This window comes from Pagrus pagrus (assembly GCF_965226575.1).
Source record: "Pagrus pagrus genome assembly, chromosome: 11".
NCBI classification, from domain to species: Eukaryota; Metazoa; Chordata; class Actinopteri; order Spariformes; family Sparidae; genus Pagrus; species Pagrus pagrus.
Window position 1 is genome coordinate 4,702,276 of NC_140195.1, and position 23,000 is coordinate 4,725,275.

The window sequence follows — 23,000 nt, forward strand, 5'->3', positions numbered from 1 at the left end:
CACAATCAGCTTTTTTACCGCCTTTTCTACAAATACTGCCAAAGTCAAGCTGAAGCCTTTTTTTGTTTTTCAAATTTGTGTTCACGTAGGAGATCTGAATCCGTAAGTTGTGAGCCAGCGTGTGCTTCCTTTTCCACTGGAAACATCGTGTATTTGTGCATTAGAGCATCACCTGAAACTTTCCCAAAGTGCAACCACAGCCCCCCACCACAACCGTTGAGCCACAAAAGCACAAACCGTCAATAAAGATAAAGCTCAACAGGATGTCGAGTTTCACCCGCTAACATGTCACTCTGGTGCCTGCTCTGCATGTGCACGCACAAACACTGGGGACAAGGGAGGAGGCAGGGACAGTTGCATTGGGGGAAAACTGAGTTTAGAGCAGGCAGTTAGAAAAGGGGTGTGGAAAGAGCAAAAAGAGAGGGAGGCCAAAGGAGTGGGGCCATATAAAGAGCAACAGAACACAAGCCAGACTCTATCCTGCTTGTCCGTCCCGCTCACTTAGACCTCACAGGAAACTCCCAACTCCCCCCTGCCCTCACACACTCACTCATTATCACTTACCACACTTTTTACTCTCACACACAGCTTGCCGAGTCTGACCAGAGAGGATGGCTGCGCCCATGTGGAGAATGAATGGACTCTGGAGAAGGATGGCAGGGGTTCTGGTGCTCTGCGCTCTGTTGCTCAGCAGTGAGTACACTTCTGATTATTATTTATAGTATCCTCCTTTTGCAGCATTGATACGCTCCATATATGATGCTCTCTCTCTCTCTCTCCTGACAAAGTAATATATCCACATGGAGTATTATGAAATGTGTAGAGCTGAATTTTTATTTTTTTTTGCCATTCCTTTGTTTTTCAAGCGTTTCCAAACATTTTTGCGGGCAAAACTCTGTATGTTTACATCCACAGTGGCCTTTTTACGAACTAGTTGGGGGGGCCTTGCTTTGATGTGTTTCACCATGAGGTTGCACACAGATGCACAGAGGCATGGTGGTTAGCTGCAGACACAAAGGCTCTGCTCAGCAGTGGGAAAGTTGCTGTTGAGAGTAATTATGCTTTACATCCTGCAGCGCTTCTGGCTGGAGCTAAAGTGTTGTTTGAACCAGAATTTAGCAGCCCTCAAGAGAGATGAATGCATTTTTATGTTAACACTGTTGCATGGTGCTATATGTCTGACTGTGAAGATACTTCACGCACACATACGAGAGTGTGTGTGAGCAGCGTTGACATGGACATGGATTCAACAGAGGGTAAAAAAATAGTTCCCTCACGTGCGTTCCCTGCAGATCTATAAGCAGTAATTGGTGTGTGTGTGATCATTTGGATGCATGTGGACGCACTGGGCAGTCCACTCCGAATCAGTCCGAGGCCTGATGCTAATTGCAGGGTGATGTATGGCTTGGATGGCGTAGCTGCCTCGCTCGGTTGTAAAGCCGGACTGGTTGTAGTTCAGCCCAATGTAACGACTTCTGCAGAGCCATCAGGGCCCCATCTATGGGCACAGGGGGCGGCGAGTGTGCGGAGTGACCTTGGGAAGTACTAGGAGGAGTGTCCCGGACTGATGAAAATAACCAGGGGCTTACTTTAAAAGGGAAAAGATCATGAGATGGCGGAACATGTTGGTAGTTTGCACAATAAAAAGGCGCACCACATACCGTCCGCATCAGCAGCCTCACAGATGGTAATTAGATTGACATGGAAATCTAATTACTCCGGGCACTCCCCAACAAGAAATTAAAGACATGATACAGAGACGACATCTTACAACGACTTAATCAACTGTGTATATTTTGTTTATGAGTGTTGTTGGTTGAAAAACAGCTTTGATGCTGTCCTATTATCTCTATAATTAGGAATTAGTTTTTAGCCATTAATTACTTTGATTGCAGCCATGCTCATCTCATGTGCACACAGTTAAATGAGTACCTGTTTGAAATAAAATCTTTCACTGGCACAAACCTCCTGCCTCTATTTGGGGTTTTAGCAGAAACCTCCTGATTTCTACTTTAAGAATATCACAAGGGTGTTGCCTCGAGTCTGTTGACCCGTTCTCATTCTTCAATGCATCCAACAGCAGTCCTCCCATCACACCGACCTGCTACATTGTTGACACCTGCGTCCGACCGGCAAGGTGGTGTGAATTTGCAGAGGCGTGGTCACATATGGCTCCAGAAAACCAAAAAATGAAAAGAAAACCTCGCTTAAATGTACGCAATGGTTTATTGCCTCTACATCCTGTTCTGTGACGATCAGCTGCATACTTGCGAGGCTATTTCTGTTTTTGTTTTGATACGTTTTGCACCAGCAGCCAAGTCACAAGAGACGATCTGTGTCATTGCTGACTTCTTAACAATATAGGACTATGTGGCCGCGGCGATATATGGCTCAGAGGTCTTTCCCCCCGATGACGTCAATATTCATTCAAACACGCGGACAATTTTAATGTTTCATGCTCCACTCTGGCTGGTTTGATCTTCGTAAAGACGGCTCTTTGTCAAGTCACTCGTGTGTTTCACTGCGTCTGTCTTACTGCGTATTGTTCTCATTGTGTAATCATTGTGAGGCTTAATCAATGCTGCGTCGGATTTGATGGCAGTGATGTCATTAGCCCCACAAGGGCAAATGGGCGAGGCGGCTGAGCTGTCTTTTAAAAAACATGCTTTGTAGTAGAGCCTGACCCTTTAAATCTAAATTATGCAATGTAGCTTATGGAAAAAGAACATTTTAAAGGCACAAGACAATGTGACATCATCTTTTCATTAGCTGGGCAGAATATTCGCTGTAATGGCGTACTCTGAAAGGTCACTGAAAAGGGCAACTAATTCTATTTGTGCATATATTAAGCTCACTTAAAGGGTAACTCCACCAATTTTACACATGAATGTGTGTTTACAGTCCAGGGGGAGTACTACTGCATATGTGAAAACAGCAGTATAAAGCCTTTTGTGGCTCCAGAAGAAGCTGCATGTAATCTGATGATCTGATCTGATGTATCCAGCGCTGTCACTCAGTGGCTAAGTTGCATTGTGGGTAATAGAGGCACCAAGCTTTGAAAAGCGGTCCACTGGCCTAGCAGCACACTCCTATAACTCCACTGTAGGACACATTGATTTTGATCTTTTGTTTTAAAACTATACATCATGTGTCCTACAGTGGAGTTATAGGAGTGTGCTGCTGACCAGTGGACTGCTTTCCAAAGCCTGGTGCCTACATTACCCACAATGCAACTTAGCCACCGGGTGACATCACTGGAGGCAATTTATCAGATTAGATGCAGCTTCCTCTGGAGCCACAGAAGGCTTTATACTACTTCTTTTCATGTATGCAGTAGTACTTCCTAAGACTTGCAAACACACTTTAATGTGTAAAATTGGCGGAGTTACCCTTTAATAGCATTTGCAGCAGAGTTTAGAGTTTTATCTTAGAAACACTGATTCAGGCAACAAGGAGTAAAAAGGATGGGCGGATAGAGGGTGGGATGGAAGAGAGACAGGATGAAAGCCTTTGATGCACTTGATTACTGAATGTGTTTGACTGTGTTTATCAGAGCAAACATCCTTGTCATATATAAGCAGGCCAATCAGCCTGACAGCTGGGCAAACACATTTAGTTTTCTGCTCCCACTTCCCATGGCTGTCATTCAGTAGTTATGCAGGCGTGCAAATATGTAGCGCTTAAATGGGCATGGGCTGCGATGCTGGATGATGTCATTCAACGCCTTTTTGGACTACGTTATAAGCTGCCTCTCGCTCGAGATTTTCGTGGGGGGAAAACCCGAGCTTTGAATCTGCTCCGGAGAAGAGGGAAAAACATCTTGTCATGCTCTACAACGACTGTTTATGTTGCTAAGCCCAAGCTTCAGGCAAAGCTGAATGAGCTGTGACAATTGCTATTAGAGTTTCACCACATTAAACCAAGATATTTGGCATGTGGTAGGGAGATTTCCAGATTTTGTGGGCATGTATTTGTGCTGGATGCAGGATATTGGATTTTTGCCAGAGAACATCAAGTCTCATTCTTATAGTGGAATGAACATACTGTTATTTTATACTCTCATTGTTTTTGCCCACTGGCAGATGAAGACACATAAGGACTTCTGCAGATTTAAGTGTCATCTTCAGGGCCGCATTTGTGCAGAAATGTTCATTTCAGGCTGATGCAGATATTTCATTTTAAAGCCTTTTGAATACCAATGACTTGTTTATCAAATCCATCTATCCTCAGCAGATATCCTCAGTATAACACACTCTTAAAGGTACACTGTGAAGTTTTTAGGGAGAATTTTTAATCAGAAGAGAAAGATCTTCATATTTTATGCCTAAACAAACTTAATACACAAATGATCTTTGTTTACATGACTGAATAAACAAACTGACCTTAAAGGAAAACACAATTTCATACTGTTTTACTCTGTTTATATGTGGCGGACCCTGCCACCTTTCTAGCTTCAAACAGTGTTCTGGGGACCTTTTTTTCCTCTGAGAACAGCTTGTTTATTCACTTGTGGAAAAGATAAACATTTCTGAGTTTGTATTATTACCTCATTAATATTGTCAATTATAAGAGTTTGATTTTCTTCTCCAAAAAACTGATAATTTCTGGTGTTTCACAGCAAAACAACATTGCAGCATTCTCCTAAACAGCTAGTAGGTGGGGACATGTTTTAAGCATAAAAAACAATGAGAAAAAAAGTGAAAACTACAGTGAAATCAGTTTCTGGAGATCCTGAATTGATTTAAAAAGAGATGCTATTGACACCCTTGACATGCAGTCACGTATGGGCACCCACTTCAGACAGGGTGCATGCTAATGCTTTTAACGTAGCAGCTACAGTGAAGATTTCAGCTTAAAATGTTTGCTCCAGAAGTGTTTTGCGGACTTAAACATTTTCTATTTTGGGTGACCTTGTCCTTTAAGCATCTGTCACTGATATAAGTTGTTTGAGATGGCATAAACTGAACTGACTGAATACAAAGGAAGAAGAGATACAACATTTTCAAAATTTGGACAGCGCTGGCTTCACATAGAGACGAGATCAACACTCATATCTCCCCGCACGCAAACGCACAAAACTTTGTTTGTCAGACAGCAGCTTGGTCCTGCATCCAACACAAACACGGGCAGAATATTGCCACTCTCTTTTCTCATGGCCCTCGGCTATTGACCAGCATTCTTTCGGTCCCAAGTTGTGATGGTGAAGTTTGGATTCACGTCATCTGCTGGAGGGCGTGGGTCTTTTTATATAAGCCTTGGCAGATAGATGTCTTATGTCAGGCTAGGGTGTGTGTCCACTTGGGCCCAAAGTTATGGCTGAGGAGCCACGTGAGCTCACAAAGTAATTAAACCTGGAGCCTGTGTTTTGTCAGGCTGCCAATTTGCTTCAGTGATTTCTACATTGCGAGGGAGCCAGGTCAGGCTGCAGCTGAAATCATTCAGATATTCTAACAAACGCCTCCTGTCATCAGTGTCCGTTCTGTTACCTCGCCTGCGAGCCCTCAGTCACAATAACAAGGGCAGGACATTTTGAGATGTATTTTCTCTCTTGAAATTATCTTCATTAGAAAGCAACTCTCTTCCAAAGAAAACATATTAATGACGGGCAAACAAAGCCACCGTCGCCGCTAACTAAATGATCACGCAGGAAAAAAAGGAGTTGACTTGGACAAATACTGTAGATCGTCTAGCAACAATATTTACCTAGCGAAACAATCCTAATGAAAAGCAGACGCATGCAAATCTTCCTTTTCCAATTACTGCTGTTCTGGTGAGCTTATTGTTCCTTGTTCCCCTGGCACCCTGCTGCAATTTTACAGCTGTTGGTTTTTACCAGCATAAAGGGGGGGAAAAAAAGCCCTCTGCTCCGGTTTCTCCTGCATTTTCAGCCCAGAAAATTTGGCGGGACCGATGCAGAGAAACTGGAGATATCACCACCCGGATTGAAATCACCCCTACAGTGTGTTTGGCTAATGAGCAGCCCCCACGATCATAGTGTGAATTCCAAAACAAGAACATTGGAAGTGCTCTCTGCTTCTTGTGTCATCCCGGCCTCTCAAACTTCAGCAACAGCTCACACTTTTTGATCCAAGGTTACAGTGATGTCATGCCAAACACCAGTAGAAAGCAACGGGTGTGTTGGATAACCAGGCTGGGCTGTCTTTATGGAGGGGTATACCGTTTCCCCCGGGGGGATAAAAGCACTTAATGAGCCTCGGCTGAGGCCTTTAGACTGCCAGAATAATTGCTCCTGGTAATTAATGTTCAGTAAAAGGCATGTCCTTAAAGCCATTCTTTATACTTCCTAATTGAAAACACAAGACCGCGCCGTTTTGTTGTTCTTGAAAGCCCCTGACTTTGGACACCTTTGTCATATACAAGAGTTTCTGATCAGGTTATTTCTTTCTCGAGACAAAACTGCAGCGTTCATCTGGAAGGCTATCGCATTATTGCTGTTGTTTCTCAATCCTTCCCTCCCACTCTGGACTGCTTCGCCTCGGTTCACATCAGAGCCAGATTGTTTAGGGCTATAGGTTTCGATATCTTTTTACAACCTCTCCCCACACAGCCTCATGTTAAAACAGCAGCTGGAATCAGTCCATGCACATCTGCTGTTGCAGCCCAGTGCTGGTTCTGACACAGAGAGGAGAGCAGAGAGCGGCTCGCTGCTACGGCCCCTCGAAGCAGCTGCTGTTTCCAGTTTCTAATTAACCAGCAAAATGGATGGACTGCTTTGGAAACACAGGTTTAAAGTTTCTCTGCCATAGTGGAACTATTTTAATGGGTAAATGAGGAGCTAAATAAAAACAATAGTTGGTAGCTGATTTTCATTCTTCAGTTTTGTTTTTCTCAAGGGTGTGGTTTGGTGTAACCAACCCCTGTATCAGTGTACATGAAGGAAAGAAGGACCAAGCTGAAGTTAAGGCTCAGCCAAGGAGGATGCCATTAATGTTGACATCCCGTGTGGTCAGAAGCACGAGCCTGTCTGGGTAGATTCTTACTTCCGTCTGCAGGTTGATAAAGTTGGCTGGCCGAGTCCAGTAGTAAGAAAAATAGCTCCTACGTGAAGCCGGTCACACAAAGGTGTCCTGACTGACCTGGTCATGATTTCTGAAAAGAGACTTTGCTATTGAATGTTTCAAATGAGTCCCATCCTGCCCAGAAGGTAGACTCTCGATACCAAAACTCTGCAACTCCAACCAAAACGTTCTAAATGGATAAATAACCCTAACTCAGGTACAGGTAATAGGAACAATGATCCCACTCCAGGAGTGTCTGTCTGTATTCCAGAGCCAGTCCTTGTTATCTGTAGCCCCCAGCATGTTGACCTCTGCAGTCCCAAGAGGTCACTGCGTGCCGCGTGCTGTGACAGCCACATCCTGTCCAAGGATGTGTATGGATAACATTCCACCAGCCTGTTGTTAATTCCTATAATTTCTTTTTTTCCAAACTATGTTTTGTTTGAAAACACCATGGGTGTGGGCAGGCTGGAAAAGTCAACTTTTGCCACCCGTCTGTGCAGAAACAAAAATAGTTCTCACGTTCGGTGACCCGAGCGGCGTAGCACTGGAAGTTATTTTGTCACTGTTACAGCGAGTAGTCGTAAGGTGGACTGTATTTGCGTGTTTCCATGGCTACACGCAGTTGTGTAATCTGTTTTTAAGTTTTCTTACAGCTCGAGAAATGGACAATATATTATTCATGTTATTACCTAGAAAAAAGTGCGTGTGTTGCAGGATGATGTTATTCTAGCCTTTACGTGAACAAGGGATCGTCTCATCTCTTGCTGGAACAATTAGTTGATTACTCTATCAGTTGATCAACGGAAAATACATCGATAACAACTCTGACAATCCATTTAGTCATTTATGAAGCACAAAATCCGAACATTAAGCGGTGCTGCTGTCTCAGATGTGAGGATTTGCAGCTTTTTCTTTAGCTGGGCTTTAGACAAGCAATGTCAAGACATCCCTTTTTATGGGGGGACATTTTACAGATTTAATAATTAATGGGAAAAACTGATGTATTAGACACCAATAAAAAATGATTAGTTGCGGTCTCAGCCTTATTTTTCCATTTTTGTTGGCCACCCTCCCCGAACATTTCTTTGTCCCGGAATTCCCTTAAGGGTCTGCGAGGCTGCATTCTTGACTCGAGCTGAGTGGCATTTCTCCTTGTAGGGGATGAAACGAAGAAGGGGAGACTTCAGGGTCTTCTGTGGACATCTGGAAGCAGAGGACACGGATCAGTAATGAGAGGAGGAGGGTGTGGCACATCATGACAGCCAAGGTGTTGTCTCTAGGGTCTGGGTGGAGGTCGAATGCAAGTCCCAAGATTTAGAGCCGGAGCTTTTCCCCCCCTTACATTTGACGTCAGAGACTTCGCATGTCTATGACAGTGCAGCACATTTGAAGGGAGGGAAAGCGCTCCCTGAGGAGACTTACTGCAGCTGCTGTCCCCTGCTCATACTCTGACTGCGCCCTTTAAAATGTGTGACAAAAGCTGCAGGAACTTTACCCAGGGACGAGGAACGTTTGGAGGAACTCGGTCTAAATTAAATAATAAAGTTTCAGGGACATTATTTTACCCCGATAACGTCCCTGCTCAGTGGAGGCCTGCAGCTCTGAACATTTCTGACGGGTAAAGCACTTGCAGCATTTTATTTCGCACCCTTCAGCTTCGTGAAAAGTAGCTCCAGGAAGTAAAAGTTTTTTTGTTAAGTGTGGAAATGCAGCTGATGTTTGTTTCCACCACAATTTCCTCGCTCTTCCCCACCCTAGAATAGCAGGAAGGGTAAAAGATGGGTCACAATGGTTGCCAATCTTGGTAAATGGGAATGGGAAAGGCTGTGACAGAGTGAATCAGTGTGGGACCCGATAGCACCGTTCAAAATACCTTCTATCTTACGCACACATGCCTGCAATCTGTTTGGCTGCAGCTGCTTGTGAGTGAAACATAGCAGAGGGTGATAAAGGCTGGCAGAGCATTGTGTTTAGTTAACAATCAGCTCATGCGGCGTGCCGATGCCTCTGTTCTAGCTGAAGGTGAGCTCAACTGATCTTAAACTTCAGGGACCGGTGGCACCCTGACAAAAAAGAGGCTCTCAAGCCTGATGCTAAAAATGCTTGTAAAAGAGGGAGATGGAGCCCTGCTGAAAGGAAGAACTAAGGTTTAGGGCCTGGCTTTTTAATGTTTGTAGCTCTGGCTGTAGCTGCTGCCGGTTATGATAACACTGTACTCAGCACGGGCATTACTGAGATCCAGAGCACAGCAAGAAACACAGTCAGGGATCATAGCATCATAGATGTAAGAAATGTATCGTTTGTTTTGCAACTTTTCAATTTTTTAGGTGCATTTTTTCATTTTATGTTGAGACAATGTTGTGCTTATGATCTGGTTAGGTTTAGGTACAACAAAACACCTGGTTAAGGTTCAGACAAGATCACGCTTTGACTTTAAATACCTGGTTACGTCGGCACACAAATGGCTGGATGTCCCAACGGCTCATTAGAAACCCCCTAAACACAGCTAGAAATTGTCCCAAGGTCCACTTAAAAACGGTTTAACACAAGGAAATGCATACATAATCTGAACGTGATATGACACGTAGAAAATTTGAATGTATCCGTGGTTTGCAGACACATCAAGTGCCAACATTTTGCTCTGGCGACTGAGCTGGGAAAGCAGGTATCGACTGGTAGAGAAACGTCGCTGCAGTAATGCTGAAATCAAGGCGTTTGCTGCAGGATTGGACCTGAAACTCCACTTCAGACTGAACACAATAGGATCAACAAACATCTAAAGTTCAAGTAGCATACTGCGTGTTTTATATAATCAGCATTTTCGACTGATGTCTGTACTCCCTCCGGCTGTGTGATTGTAGGTGTGTGTCCATGAACTCATGTGGGTGTGTCTGTTAGTGTTTAAGTTGGAAAACTTTTCCCCAGTGAGGAGGAGGGTCGGACAGAGTTTGTCTGGAAGGAAACAGAACCAAATGTAAAAAACGAACAATCAGGCTTCCAAAACAACTTCAGTATGTAAATTGATGATGAGACACAGCCTCCCCCTCCACCTTATGGTGTCTCTTTCCTGCTCTCCCTAGAGTCCGCTGCAGTCTGAATGCCTTGGAAACATATGATTCACTACCTGACACTGAGATAAACTCTGGAAGTCTCACATCTGCACTAATCTCATCACTGTGCTCCACGCATGCATCGGTTCAACCAGGGTTGAGTGTTACATCAGGTTTTTATGCTGTTGTGTGTATCTCAGTCTCCTAATATGATTTATTTTCAGTCTGGACTCGATCCTGGAATTCAAGTAGTAAGTGATGATGTTGAATGCAGGGTTGTCAGTTCAGTAATGGCCTTTCTTAATCCATTTCTCCACATATAAGCCACGACAGAAATTCTCGACAATCTTCCTCAGGATTAAGATTGCTTTTATTTATGTTCTTGATTCTTTAAATGTTTACAGCGTAATTTTTTAGAAGTGCCTTGGTGTATCCCCTCGCTGTATGAAGTGCTGATTGGAGCAGAAACGCAGTAGCTGCAGCACATTCCAGCAACATGTCAACAATTACGGTTGTGGTCGTGTAAATCTTCACAGACAGAGCAAAAACAGTTGCCAGGGGGCATGCATGGTGCTGTAAGGCACTTGAAGCATCTACCAAACTACTTTTGTTGTTTGGTGGTGAAATATCTGCCTTTTGTTCTGCCTTATAATTGCCGTTGATTTCTCCAAAAAAGAAAAAGTGCAGCATTTGAACTGCCACTCTCCAGCCGTAGCCCATATCGTCTCCTCTCCTTAACCCGTGATTTAGCTCTTTACATCTGGCACGGCCACTAACCACACACCGCGTCAAAGACTGGAACACCCAGGCTGAAGGTTTTTTAAGGAGGACAGCCAGTGCAGGAAATCCACTTGATGTAGTTCAGTAGTGAAGAGCAGGATTGAACTCGGACTCGGAGGTTACACAGTCTGCAGCGTTGCTCTCTGAGCCCATTAAAAAAGACTCTCTGGAGAGAGGCCGAGGTTGTGTTTATGGAGTAGGAGTGTTATGTATGTTTCTCCTGTGTTTGTGTTGAGACTGGAGGTCCTAAGGCTTCATGTTGATGCTGAGGGGCCTGGCTGGAAAACACAGTGAGATTTCTCACACAGCTGTCTGAGGTGTCTTGTGTCCACACTGTGAGGACTGTAACTGTGTGTGTAAACGACTGGAATGGTGCAGAGTTTCATCATGTGACAGTTGAAAGTGTGGATTTGTGTGTAAGTATATCTCTTTCCCTTTGTCTTTGTCCGTGCATGTTATGTGTTTAAACAAAGGACCCCATTAATACGGTGATTTATAGTGGGGGAGGCAGCTTTGAAACATAAATAATCGTGCTTATTCCTGCATTCCAACACTCAATACTTACACTGGTGACACAGAAGTGCTTTAAAAACATTCCACAGATACTATTTGTCCTACTAAAAATCTTTATACCTGAGACATAAACTGAGGTACGAGGTTAATTCGATGGTGTGGAGGCTAAACATTTTTGTCCCACATTATTGCTCTATTAAACACAGCAGCTCAAGCTGACGGCAATTAGCTGAAGGCTCTAATAGCACAGTTAAACATTACAATTTATGCCCACTTACGCCGGTTAAAATGTAGCATATGACTAGCTTTGGATGATGTTCAGCCCGTCGACGCCGCTGTTGAGATAAAACACACAGCGGGAGGGAGCCATATATTACAGAGCCTGGTCTGAAGGGCTGCAAACATTTGATTATGTTGGCCACTCGCTAGGCGGGAAAAAATGACGTAATGCTACTTTTTTCTTAAGGGTGCAGGGAACTTATTCCAGAGTGTTTGTATGATTGCAAAAACAAACTCTAAGCATCCGAATTTGCCCCATTGATTAATATAAATGTATCTGGTGATTCACTAAATAATGGCAGGGATTCATCAAACACACTTTTCCCCCTGACTGCAGCATAGTTTTGGTTAGATGTTAAGCTGTTTACACACTTTATTGGTTCCCTTCCACGCAGAGGGGAGAGTTAAGAAACGGTGGTGCAAGATGGATGGAATTACTTTGCTGTAGCCTCTGATTCATCCTGGAAATTAGTTCTCTCTAAACATATCGGTGCTTTTCAGGGCTGCACAATACACGGTTTCAGTAATATGTTTATGTGCAATAGTCACGTCGCAGTGTGTGCAATGTCTAGTAAGACAAATTAACTCCACTCTTTGCAGCATTCAAGCAGAATGTTAGGATTGCTGTAATTTAATCAAGCCCAATCCAAAATCAATTAAAACATCTTCACGGTTTTTTTCATCAAGATCCATGCAATATTCCCTGAGAAGTTAGCAAAAATGTCGAAAAATGACGCATCTTGCAATGTTAAAGAGAGTGAGAACAAATTCCCAGGTCTGCACTAAAAGTTGATGGGGTCTATTCTGGGCTGAGACTCATCCTCCATCCAAGTTTCATGGAAATCCACTCGGTAGTTTTTGTGTAATCCTGCTGACAAACCAACCAACCAATAAATGAACACAGGATAGAATATAACCAAATATAACAATCTTGCCTCTCAGTCATCTTTCTGCCACTCAGAGTTTGTAACCATGGTGACTTCTGCATGTATTTATTTATTTTTTTCATTTTTTCCTATTTTCTATCAATGAATATCACATTAAACAGAAGTTACTGTTGTTTTCCTTTGTGTCTGCGGCAGTGGGAGTAGGAATGATGAGCTCAGCTGCTCAAGAATGAGTTCTGTGTGTTTGTGGATGTAATAAGTCAAGTTAAAAGAAAAATGCCTGCCCCATAATTGAACAGTCCAGTCTAATAAAATTACCTGGTTGGCTAAATCAACAGGATAATATTAATCTGATGTTGGACTTCAGACTTCAAAAGGTAATTCAATCCATTAATTTAGCTAAAAGCCTCACATGAACTAAGTTGGTGGGGGTGGGGTGGGGAGATCCTTTCTTACTTTTCCTAACCTTTCTTCGCCGGAGAGCTCGTAGCACCACCCAACTTAATCCCCAAGATTATTACAGAAACAGGATCTTTCCCAGGGGATGGATGTGTAGTCAGGAGGCCGTGACCTTTTGACTGAGCTGTTTATTTGCATAGGCTGCAGACAGTGAGAATTAGCCCATATGTGACTACTAATTAGAAAGAGCCCCTGAGAACACGTGCCAAATTGGTTTGGCATCTTTGGGCTGGGCATGAGGTTTGGTTCACCGGGCCAAGCTGTTCAAACTAACCCTCTGCCCTGACCTCGCTCACACAAACACTCCACTGAGTGTGGGCTACTGATTTCATACCAAGATACAGTACCATACGTCCTTTTCTGTTTCCCCCCTCGAATAGTGCTTCCTTCCTGTTTAACTCTGTTTCCTGAAGCACCCCCTCCACGTTTGGGGTTATGGCTTTGGTTAGTCTATGGTGAGGCATGGCACAGATAACTGGCTGGGGTTAGAGTAAGGTTTGTGTCTGGTCATGCATCTCAGAAGGCGCCTTGTTGAGGATAGGGATAAGGCTGGATGTGGGTGAAGGTAGGGTAAACACATATTGGTGGGGAAATGGCTAATTTGGCAATCACGACCACGACCAGCACTTGAAGCTGCAGCACAGGATAAGACAAGTAAGATACTTTGAAACTTTGAAATTCTCAGTACACGATTGCTTTGATTTTGGTCAAATTTGATCAAAGTGATCACAGAAAAAGGATGCACCTTATAACGCCAGAACTTGCCCGAGAATCTTCAAGTTTTTATGTCTTCTCCAGTATCAACGTTTTTCCATGGCGGTTATCTGTCATCCATGAGCACACTGCAAACAAGAAATGCTAATTTTTATGTTATGTTTCCGCTTTTCCAAGATGTAAACAATTTTAGTGTTAAACTTCCTGTCTGCCTCTGTGTCTCCCTTCCTTGCAGATGAGGTGATGTGTCAAGACGATCCCACAGACGCACCTGCAGCCGATCCAGGTAGGAGCCCAATAAACGCGCGATGAGACTTAAGAAGATTCATTTGAAAGTTGCATCGCTCTATACCCACTTCTAAAAGAGGCTATCGTGCCATAAAGACATGCCAATTCAAACCTTAACTAAGTCCAGTTTGTGCCTTTGTGTAATAGCATTGTCCTTGGATTGTGTTCTCAGTGGCAGATGCTACAGACCCCGCTGCAGCTGCAGCTGCAGCTGCAGATGCCACTACCCCTGCTGCCCCAGATGCAGGTGCCCCTCCCAGTGATGCTACCGGTGGAGAACCTGCCACTACTGCTGCTCCCGGAAATGCACAATTTACAGCTATAACTAGACTCGATCTAGACAACCAGGAGGGAGATACTTCAGGAACCTCAGGAACCACTCCGGCCCCCATTGGCAGAGTTGATGCGGCTGCACCGGCTGAGGCTGTAGATAACTCCCCCACTGTTACATTAGTGGTGGTGAGTACCTGCCTGTACCCTGAGCAGATGGAGCTTCTCTGCTCTTTCATTTTTCAACATCTGAAGTTGGCATAAAAATCGCACAACTCAAATAATGACTGAACATGCCAGTTTTTGCATTCTAACAGATATTTCTGCAAAGGAAGCTTTGAAGGACGATGTGCTTACAGTGAATGCATGATGCCGTGTGATAGTGTGCTGCACATGTTGACCTGGCTCACTGTCTCCACAGCCTGACGTGAAATGTGTTGGAAAGGAGGACATCCCAGAAAGCAACGCTGTCAAGCTTGAGGTAGCAACAAATGACTGTGTGAGTATAAAATCTCTTGTAAACTCTCACACTGTGGCTGTGAAAGTAGAATATTCTCGTCAGATATCAATCCAGCACCACCAAAGCTACATCCTACCATCACCTTTACATCATTCACTTTCTAACAATAGCCCTCTCCTCACTGCCAACCACAGGCAGTATCAAACTACCAACAGTTGCACAACATTTAAAACCACAGTGAAATGAGATGTTAAAGCTGAGCCCGGTTACCTTTGAGTGACATGTTCCTTTTTACCGAGACGGTTATCTGCCCCCCTAGACCTTGGGTCCAAAGGAAGTGGCTTACTGCACTTAGAGGAAGAAGATTAATGAGATTTAAAGAGCTACAGTTGGAAATATGGTCCTGATAAAGGCAGATCTTTTCTCGGACATTCCTCAGGCATTGTAAATCTTGAGACTCTGTTCCTGGCGGGAGAATAATGAAGAGGAGGGGTGATGTTCCCTCTATTGCTCTGGGGTCCTTAAGACAAAAGGAGTAAAAGCGAGGATGTGGTTTTATTTTCTAGCTTGCACATAGAGGAGTTTTTTGGGGTTGTTTATTTACATCAGATGCCTCAAAAAAATACTCCAAACTTTGAGCCATCTTAGTACACAATTATAGCTTTTTTCCAGCGCGTGCGGTTACGCAACGCCTCACAGGACAGCAAACACGTGAAGTTCAAACAGAACTCGTTGTTGTCGTATTGTGCAGCGCGTCAGTCCAGGTGACCAGAGCCGAAGCGGCAGGTCAGATCCCAGTCGGTATGCTTCGGTCGGCCTCCGCTCGTGTCATTACTGTATTGTCCACAGAGCCAGGACCATCTGCAGAAGTCATCTGCCCGACTCAACCTGAAACTAAACATGGACAACAGTGCCAGAAGCCGGAGCCAGATGATGATTAGTTCAAAATGCATGAAGCAAAAAAACAAACAAAACACACACACACACACACACACACACACACACACACACACAAGGTTACTCTCTTCAGGCAGGAGTGAGTGAATAGCATGGAAGTCCTTGATAAAGGAACAGCCTGAATCAAGGCAGCTAATTTAATAAAGCAGCAATGCTCTGAAGTAGTGGAAAATAAGAAAGCTCTCTCTCATACTGTAAATCCCCATGTCATCAGTGAGTATACAAGCCAGTGTCTAACGTGACAAAATAAAAAAAAACCACATTTTTCTCCGTCACACATTGTTTCCATATCGAATGAAATCTTGTGAAAATGCGTTTATTTTAAATGCAAATCTACTCAGCTGAACTCCAGCCGTGGGTTCAGGAGGCCACGTAAGGTCAGACAAAGCAGAGTATGAGCAGGATTCCTGAGATGTGATGGGTCACAAGTGACACAGACAGATGGAGAAGAGAACTTGCTTCCACTGGAGTTCTGAGTTCTTCCTCCCCACCTCACAAATCTGGGTGTTGCAGCAGAGTCCAGCTGTGGGCCCACTCCCAACTAACTAAGGATTTCAGGGTTTGCTCACACTGGTCCTACGGGAACACTGAGAGCTGTCTGGATCACATTACAGAGAATGAAGACTGCTCCCAAGTCGCAGATCCTAAAGTTGTGCAACGAGGTGATATCATAGTTCAGGGTTAAGGTGGGAAAAAAAAAGAAAAGGTGTGGTCAGCAAGTTTTCCATCCCAGTGCGTTTTGTCTCCATTACGCACACAAAGGCCTACGTGCGCTGATGGCCAGTGGGGAAAATTCAGGAACACACATTTGATTGTTGGTCAGAGAAAATGTTGTCATTCAAGTTGTCATTCAGCCTTCAGTTCATGTTTAACTTGCCTCAATCAGGGAATTCATTTTTTAATATAGTGGAAATGTGACTGTTTGATTGTTTTTGTGATGCACTTTCATGATATCATGCACAAAATGAGTCTTTCTACTTTAATCCTCTGAGTTTATTCAGTAAGTTATCATGAATTAGTGCAAGAGTGTATTTTACCTTTGACATATCGATACAGCAATCCTCTTAGGATGCGATTGTCAACACACCGTAGCCAAATATATCAATGTTTTGATTAAATCGTGCAAGCGCTCCTAATAGATACTTCCTGACTTCTCGTGATGGAAACTTCTGTAAACACCGATTGGAAAGATTCAAATCAGGCATAATTGTTCCCTTCCTTTAAACAGTTTTAACTCCAGAACCGTTCTGCTTTCTGCAGACAGACATGTTGCAGTCAGTGTGCGTGTTAAAGAGGCACTAAGCTAAGACTCCATGCACTTTTTTATACGTTGTTTAATCTCAGTTTATGTCCGATTCTGTGGAACTGACGCCACCATTCAGTGAATGAATACATAATTCCCTCACTTTTCCTTTTTAGGTGTATTTTGCATTCTTCAGTTAGACAGAGGTTGTGATATATATCGTTAGATGATTGTCCTGTAATGTATCAGTTATCACAGAATTCCTGTTTCATGATACTATCATTACTGGGAGCAATCTATCATGAATTGTATTCATACCGTGAGTTGCTCTGTGATTCCCGCCCCCTTTTTTAACAAACACAATCTTTCTTTTAGGAAGCAACTAAAGTCATTATCCAGGAGAACCCTGCAGGCTGGTGTAACACAGAAAAGTGTGAACTAAAAGTCTTCCAAGACAGCAAGATGGTGCAGATTGCCAGTGATGATGGTGGGTGTTGACGGCATCCATCCGTATATAATAACTTGAACATCACATTTATCTGTGACATAATGCACTCTTATTCTTTCCCCCCTGCAGCTCAGTTGAACACTGTGGCTAAAGTACTCCAGGGTGAAGCTTTGAAAGACAAGGTAAGAGCTACCAGCTTGATTATAATGGTGTGGAGGTGAAAGAACCATGAAACCCATGAACAAACAAGATTATTCAATGTGCTTTTAGTGTACGTTTTTTTTTTTACAGAAGTTGTACGCTTGTAAGTATAGTATTAGGTCATTGATATAAGTATACTAACTACATAAAGTAGACATAGAAAATACACCTGAACCGTACTTAAGTTTACTTTTTTGTAAGGGAAGCCCTGCTCCCGCACTGAAACTACAAACTAATCCTATACAGTATGTACTAAGTAAAATTCATCATAGTAGTGGTACACAAAAAAACAAAATTATGAAATATGTGCGACGTTGGACATCGAACTGCAGCTTTGGATTCTCACAAAGAAAAAAATGTCTTTCTCAAGATGACTCAAGATATTTCTAGAGCTAAAATGTATTCATAATCCAAATTTTAGTATCATTATTATTATAATTTAACCTTTGGTTTGTAGTGAGCACCTACATTACGTCTGACAAATTGTTACTGGACCTGGGATTTGTTTTTACGACAGTGGTGTTGCACTCAAAAACTGTGGGGGGCGCCAAATCGCACAAAATGCCATTTTCTGCATAATGATGCTTTAAATGTTTTGTAGCTCTGAGAAGCGCTTCCATTTCCTTTGTGCATTGCATCGTGAGAGAACAAAGTTCATCAACAACCCATTAAAAAATAATCGTTTTTTAGTGATGTATACTTACAGTTTGAGTACACTTAAAGTGGCCACTTTTCCAGTGTGAACATACGACATGGTATGGATACTCGGTACTTCTTTTGACCACGAATGTCTTTCCTCAACTTGTTTGCAGCTGGGTGTGACAAACGTCGAGGCTCCATCATCGTCTTCAGGTTCTTCTGTGTTTGTGGGAATACTGGTCTCTGGTCTGCTCGCCGCCGTCGCGATCACTGTGGGTTACTGCAAATGCCAGCGCAGGCCTGACGCCAAGGGAGAGAGGCTGGTAAGCGCATTGTTTTCCTTTTAGATAAGATGGATGTACAATGTACTGGACTGTATGTGGTCACCGTGGACCTCATTTACTTATAGTTTCTTGGTTTCTGGTTTACACAGCAGGATGTACATTATTCAGCACAGAGCCCAGCAATTGAAAATCAATGCATAGAAGTTGCTTTTTCCACTGTAGGCACAGGTTTTCATCATGTTTGCAACTATTCAAACTTTTTCACCCCAAGTGGTTCTACAATTTAATTCTGAACACTGATCTGAATGTTTTTCATAAATACAACATTTTTGCACAGTTGTGTTTGTGGGTCTCTGCAACCACATCCCTCATTATAGCCACAGTAACGCTACGCATAGATTTTCTGAGGCAAGGTTCATGTTTTACCGCATCTGAATTAAATCCGCATTATTTTTCTTCCTTCGGAATCAATCGCTGCCAGTGTTTTTAATTAGGGAATGTTGCTGGCCGGCTATCAGAGACAACACGCAGAGAAAAGAGAGAGCGTGCGTTATCCAAAGACCCACGCCCCGCTCGCTGCTGCCTCATTCATCTGCAGAGCTCAGTGTTTCTTGCACTAGTCAGACACAGCTGTATCACATGATCCAGACCACATTAGAGATTGTGCTCGTGTGTTTATAAGCTATAGTGGAAGGGTGTGGGGGTTAGTGGTTGCATGTGTTGACATACGCGTCTTGCATGAAAGAAATGTGTCTGATCGTCAAACCACCGTAGTGCACAAAACATCCCTGGAGCTTCACAGCAAAAACAGCGTTGCATCATTCTCCTAAACAACCGAAGTAGCTGGAGACTTGTTTTAAAATCGAAAAAAACAAGTGAAAACAAACATAAAACGGCTCCATACAGATCGCTTGATGTAATCCAAGTCTCCCGTAGCCCTGAGATCCAAAATTGCTTTTAAAAGAAGTTATTTACACCCTCTTTAAAGCAAAAATCACTTTAGGTGCTATGCTAGAAGCGATAGCGTGCACCCCTTCTGAAGTGGGTGCATGAGCTCAACCATGCGGGTGTAAATATTGATAAAATATAAAAAACATGGTAGGACTTGATTCGTATTCACTTTCACATTTCACATACTCCTTGTGTCCAAACGAATCCTGTATTTTGGCTGTTTTATTGTGAATTCTTTTGTATTTTTTTTTATGATAATTTTATTTGTCATTCTTGTTTTTGTTTTTTCCACATGTGTAAAATCTAATCCACATGTGAAGAAAAGCAAATTGCACATAAAACGAATGTAACTCACATGTGAAAATATGAACTTCTGTGGAGCTTTTCAGTCACATGTGATAAAAGCCAATCGGTTGGGGAAAATGCCCATTTCGCGAGACATTATCTTATATTCACATGTTAAATGTGTGAAAACGTTGATTTAATGTGATTTCATTTTATATGGTTTGTTTCCACATGTGAAATAAGCCAATCACATGTGAAGAAAAGATTTTTTTCTTATATTTTTCAATTTTCAATCTAACTCTATCCAGCCTTTCCTTGATGTGTTGCTCATATGTGCTGTACTTGCAGGCAGAGGAGGGCTGTCCAGTCGACCAGGAGAACCAGGGAAACACTCTTGTCTCCGTGGCCCCCCTCAACCCCCCTCCGGAGACCCAGGAGAAGCCCAGCGTAAATGGAGAGTCTCCCGAGGCGGATAAGACCCAGCCTCCTCCTCCCACCAACGGCCACTCCACCACCAAGACGGCAGACACCGAGCTGTGAAAGGGTCTACAAATAACTGCAGCCCAGGAACTACCCCCACCAACACACCCATCCACGAACACACACACACACACACACACACACACACACACACACACACACAAACACATGCCTATGCAAACTCACCTCCCTTTCTAAATCCACCACAGAAAGTCCACAGCAAAGTGGACATCAGGGACTTGAAAAATCCTCTACATCACCGCTTCTCTTGTTACGCTCCCCTTGCCTCCTCCTTTGGCTGCGTGCCTCAATAAACATCAGGAAAACTAGTCTGATGACGGTGACGCTGATGGTGGCGATGATTGATGTCGGCGATGACGAAGGCTCAGTCCCTGGGTTGTTGACGGCAGGCAGCCTGGGAATGAGGGACAGGAGATGGGCAGTTCTGGGTGGGAAGAGAGTCTGTTTTAGCATTAATCGGCACTGGTTCCCATCATGACTGCAGCCCCTGGAGTTACAGCCACCGGCGTCTCTGCATGACATCAGGTTTAAAGCTCCCGTCAACCCTTTCACCAGCAAATACAGCATGAGCACATAAATGAAATCGCTTCTTAGTTTATCGTAAAAGCCATGACAGACAAAGAGGAAATAAATCACACATGCCTTGAAATCTGTTTACAAACCTCTCAGAGAGAAAATCAGTTGGGCTCTGATCTCCTTTGAATGATTGAGTTATTGATGAGTTGGTGTGTATGTGTGCGTGTCTGCTTTCAAAATCCTACATGCGTGTGTCAACTTGCATCCGTACTGCGCATGGACTTGCATGTATGTCCGTACATGCATCTAAGCTTGCTTTACTGTATGTATGCGTGGTTCACAGGAAGTGGCGGATGTTCAAGTATGCGAGTGAATGACGAGTCTGAGCGTGCGTGTACGTGTACAGTTGTGTAAAAATGAGTCGACAAAGTGAGGAGCTGCAGTCGGTCCCCATGGTGAGGAGGAAGGAGTAGTAGTGAAGTTTTTAATCACACATCGTTTCCTTGAAGAGGTGTAGCCGCGAGGAATTCTCCAATCTATCACTGCAGACTGTAGTGGAAATCAATCACGAAGCCAACAGGCCTCATTACAGTGGCTCCATCGTCACTGCTGAAAGTCATGAAGACTGACTGTCTGACCAACAGACTCACACGCAGAGCCTCTCTGTCCATCCATCCGTCAGTGTTACTCTCTTTTCAATATACTGTATATGCTCTTTTTACTATCAGTATTCTATTGAACGGTATGTATAGTATGGTGCCTTTTTTTTTGTACTGTTTTTATTGTGTGTACTCACACTTGTTATGTTCCTACCATGTGCCAAAGATTTTCATTTCATAGCTAATGTTGTACTAAAAAAATATGTACTTCTGTGGCACCTTTACAAATCGTGATCTGGGTCATACAACTTCAAGAATGTGTTTTTTCCCCCCCTGAGATTAAATACAAAAGGAAACTGCAATTTTTTTTTTTAGTCAAAATGGAACAAAGAAAAGTATTTTGACATAAAATGAGATGTCTCGCATCGATTTCTCCTTTCAATTTTGTATCATTTCATTTCTAACACTCCAATCTGACTGTTTCATTTTACTAGCACCCTGTTTTTAAATTGGATTTAACGTGTAAAAAAAATAAAATGCGAAAATGTCAACAACTTTTTTTATGAATTGTCATGTTTTCAGCCTCATTTTTATCTCAAATGAAATCAGAAGAGTGGAAACAGCGCTGGGCTTTTGAACCACAGAAACATGTGCGCATACATACAGTACATCTGTGCTCTAACACACACACACTGGCTTTAAATCCCATGCAGCCCATAAGGTCACACAGCTGGTTTGCATAAGCGGTAGTAATGACATCACTTCACACTGTTTTGTCTTTCACAGTTTGGGTGGGGCAGCGAAAACATCCACCAGCTGTCTTTTTTCAAAACGGTGCAGGACATGTTCATGAGCGCCGTGTTGGCCCAGAGTCCACTCGCCATCCATCACGTTCACATACGTATTTTTGATTCATCTTCTGTCACCATTCGCTGTATGTGACAGTGCAACTCGTTTATTTCCCATCCGCTCACGTCCTTCTCTCAACACAAGATCAAGCCCTGTGTGAATTCCTGCCCCTGCCTTGTCCCCATCCACACCCTGCGAGGAAAATATGGCCTCAAGGCCATTTAGCACCGCTAAAGGACAGGCCTGTTGTCACAATATGCCACGACCATCATAAAAAGCACACGCCATAGACATAAATATATTGGGTTAAATGTGGTCATCTACAATCCAAGACTGGCCAACTGCTGCATGGTGCAAATTTAGAAGGTGTAAATCCAAGTGGACTTTTTATTGCTGTATGCATATACACTCAAACATCTTAGGTATTTGCATCTTATTTGATCATGAACCCTGTGAGGTGAATCCTCAGCTAAGATCTTATTTTAAACAGAGTGTCTAGATAAAAGAAAAAGAAAAAGGTAAAGTGTTGTTTAGGATACGGGTAAGCGTCACATGCTCGTATTTTCTCCTTTTTTAAGACAACAGTTGGATGTTCTGGGTAATGATGAAGTGTGTTTGCATTAGATGTACACATGGACACAGAAAGTAAGGGGGCGCCTATGGGGGGACTCTAAAACAAGGCATTTTAAAAACCATCAGTTGCACGTCCACTTGATATGAAAGCTTTCTTTGATCGTGAAGCCTAACGTTACTTGGCAGTTCTCTTGTTTATCAGTCACGTGTAAAAATTACAGAAAAACATCAT

At 43.2% G+C, this 23,000-nt stretch overlaps 1 protein-coding gene across 1 annotated transcript; it reads left to right on the top strand.

Moving 5' to 3' along the window:
- Positions 1–492: 492 nt before the first annotated feature.
- cd34 (CD34 molecule) lies at positions 493–21,900 on the top strand. The gene is made up of 8 exons (XM_084367138.1): positions 493–693; positions 13,940–13,990; positions 14,165–14,451; positions 14,684–14,761; positions 17,298–17,409; positions 17,500–17,552; positions 18,384–18,533; positions 20,079–21,900. Exons 1-8 carry the CDS (start codon positions 612–614, stop codon positions 20,268–20,270), a joined length of 1,005 nt encoding a protein of 334 aa, XP_084223264.1. The 5' UTR covers positions 493–611; the 3' UTR covers positions 20,271–21,900.
- Positions 21,901–23,000: the final 1,100 nt, after the last annotated feature.

Excerpts from the sequence above, each read along its gene's own strand:
- cd34 (XM_084367138.1), top strand. The coding sequence starts at position 612 with ATGGCTGCGCCCATGTGGAGAATGAATGGACTCTGGAGAAGGATGGCA. Across the intron at positions 13,991-14,164 it reads CGCACCTGCAGCCGATCCAG|TGGCAGATGCTACAGACCCC; the intron begins GTAGGAGCCCAA and ends TTGTGTTCTCAG. Across the intron at positions 18,534-20,078 it reads ACGCCAAGGGAGAGAGGCTG|GCAGAGGAGGGCTGTCCAGT; the intron begins GTAAGCGCATTG and ends CTGTACTTGCAG.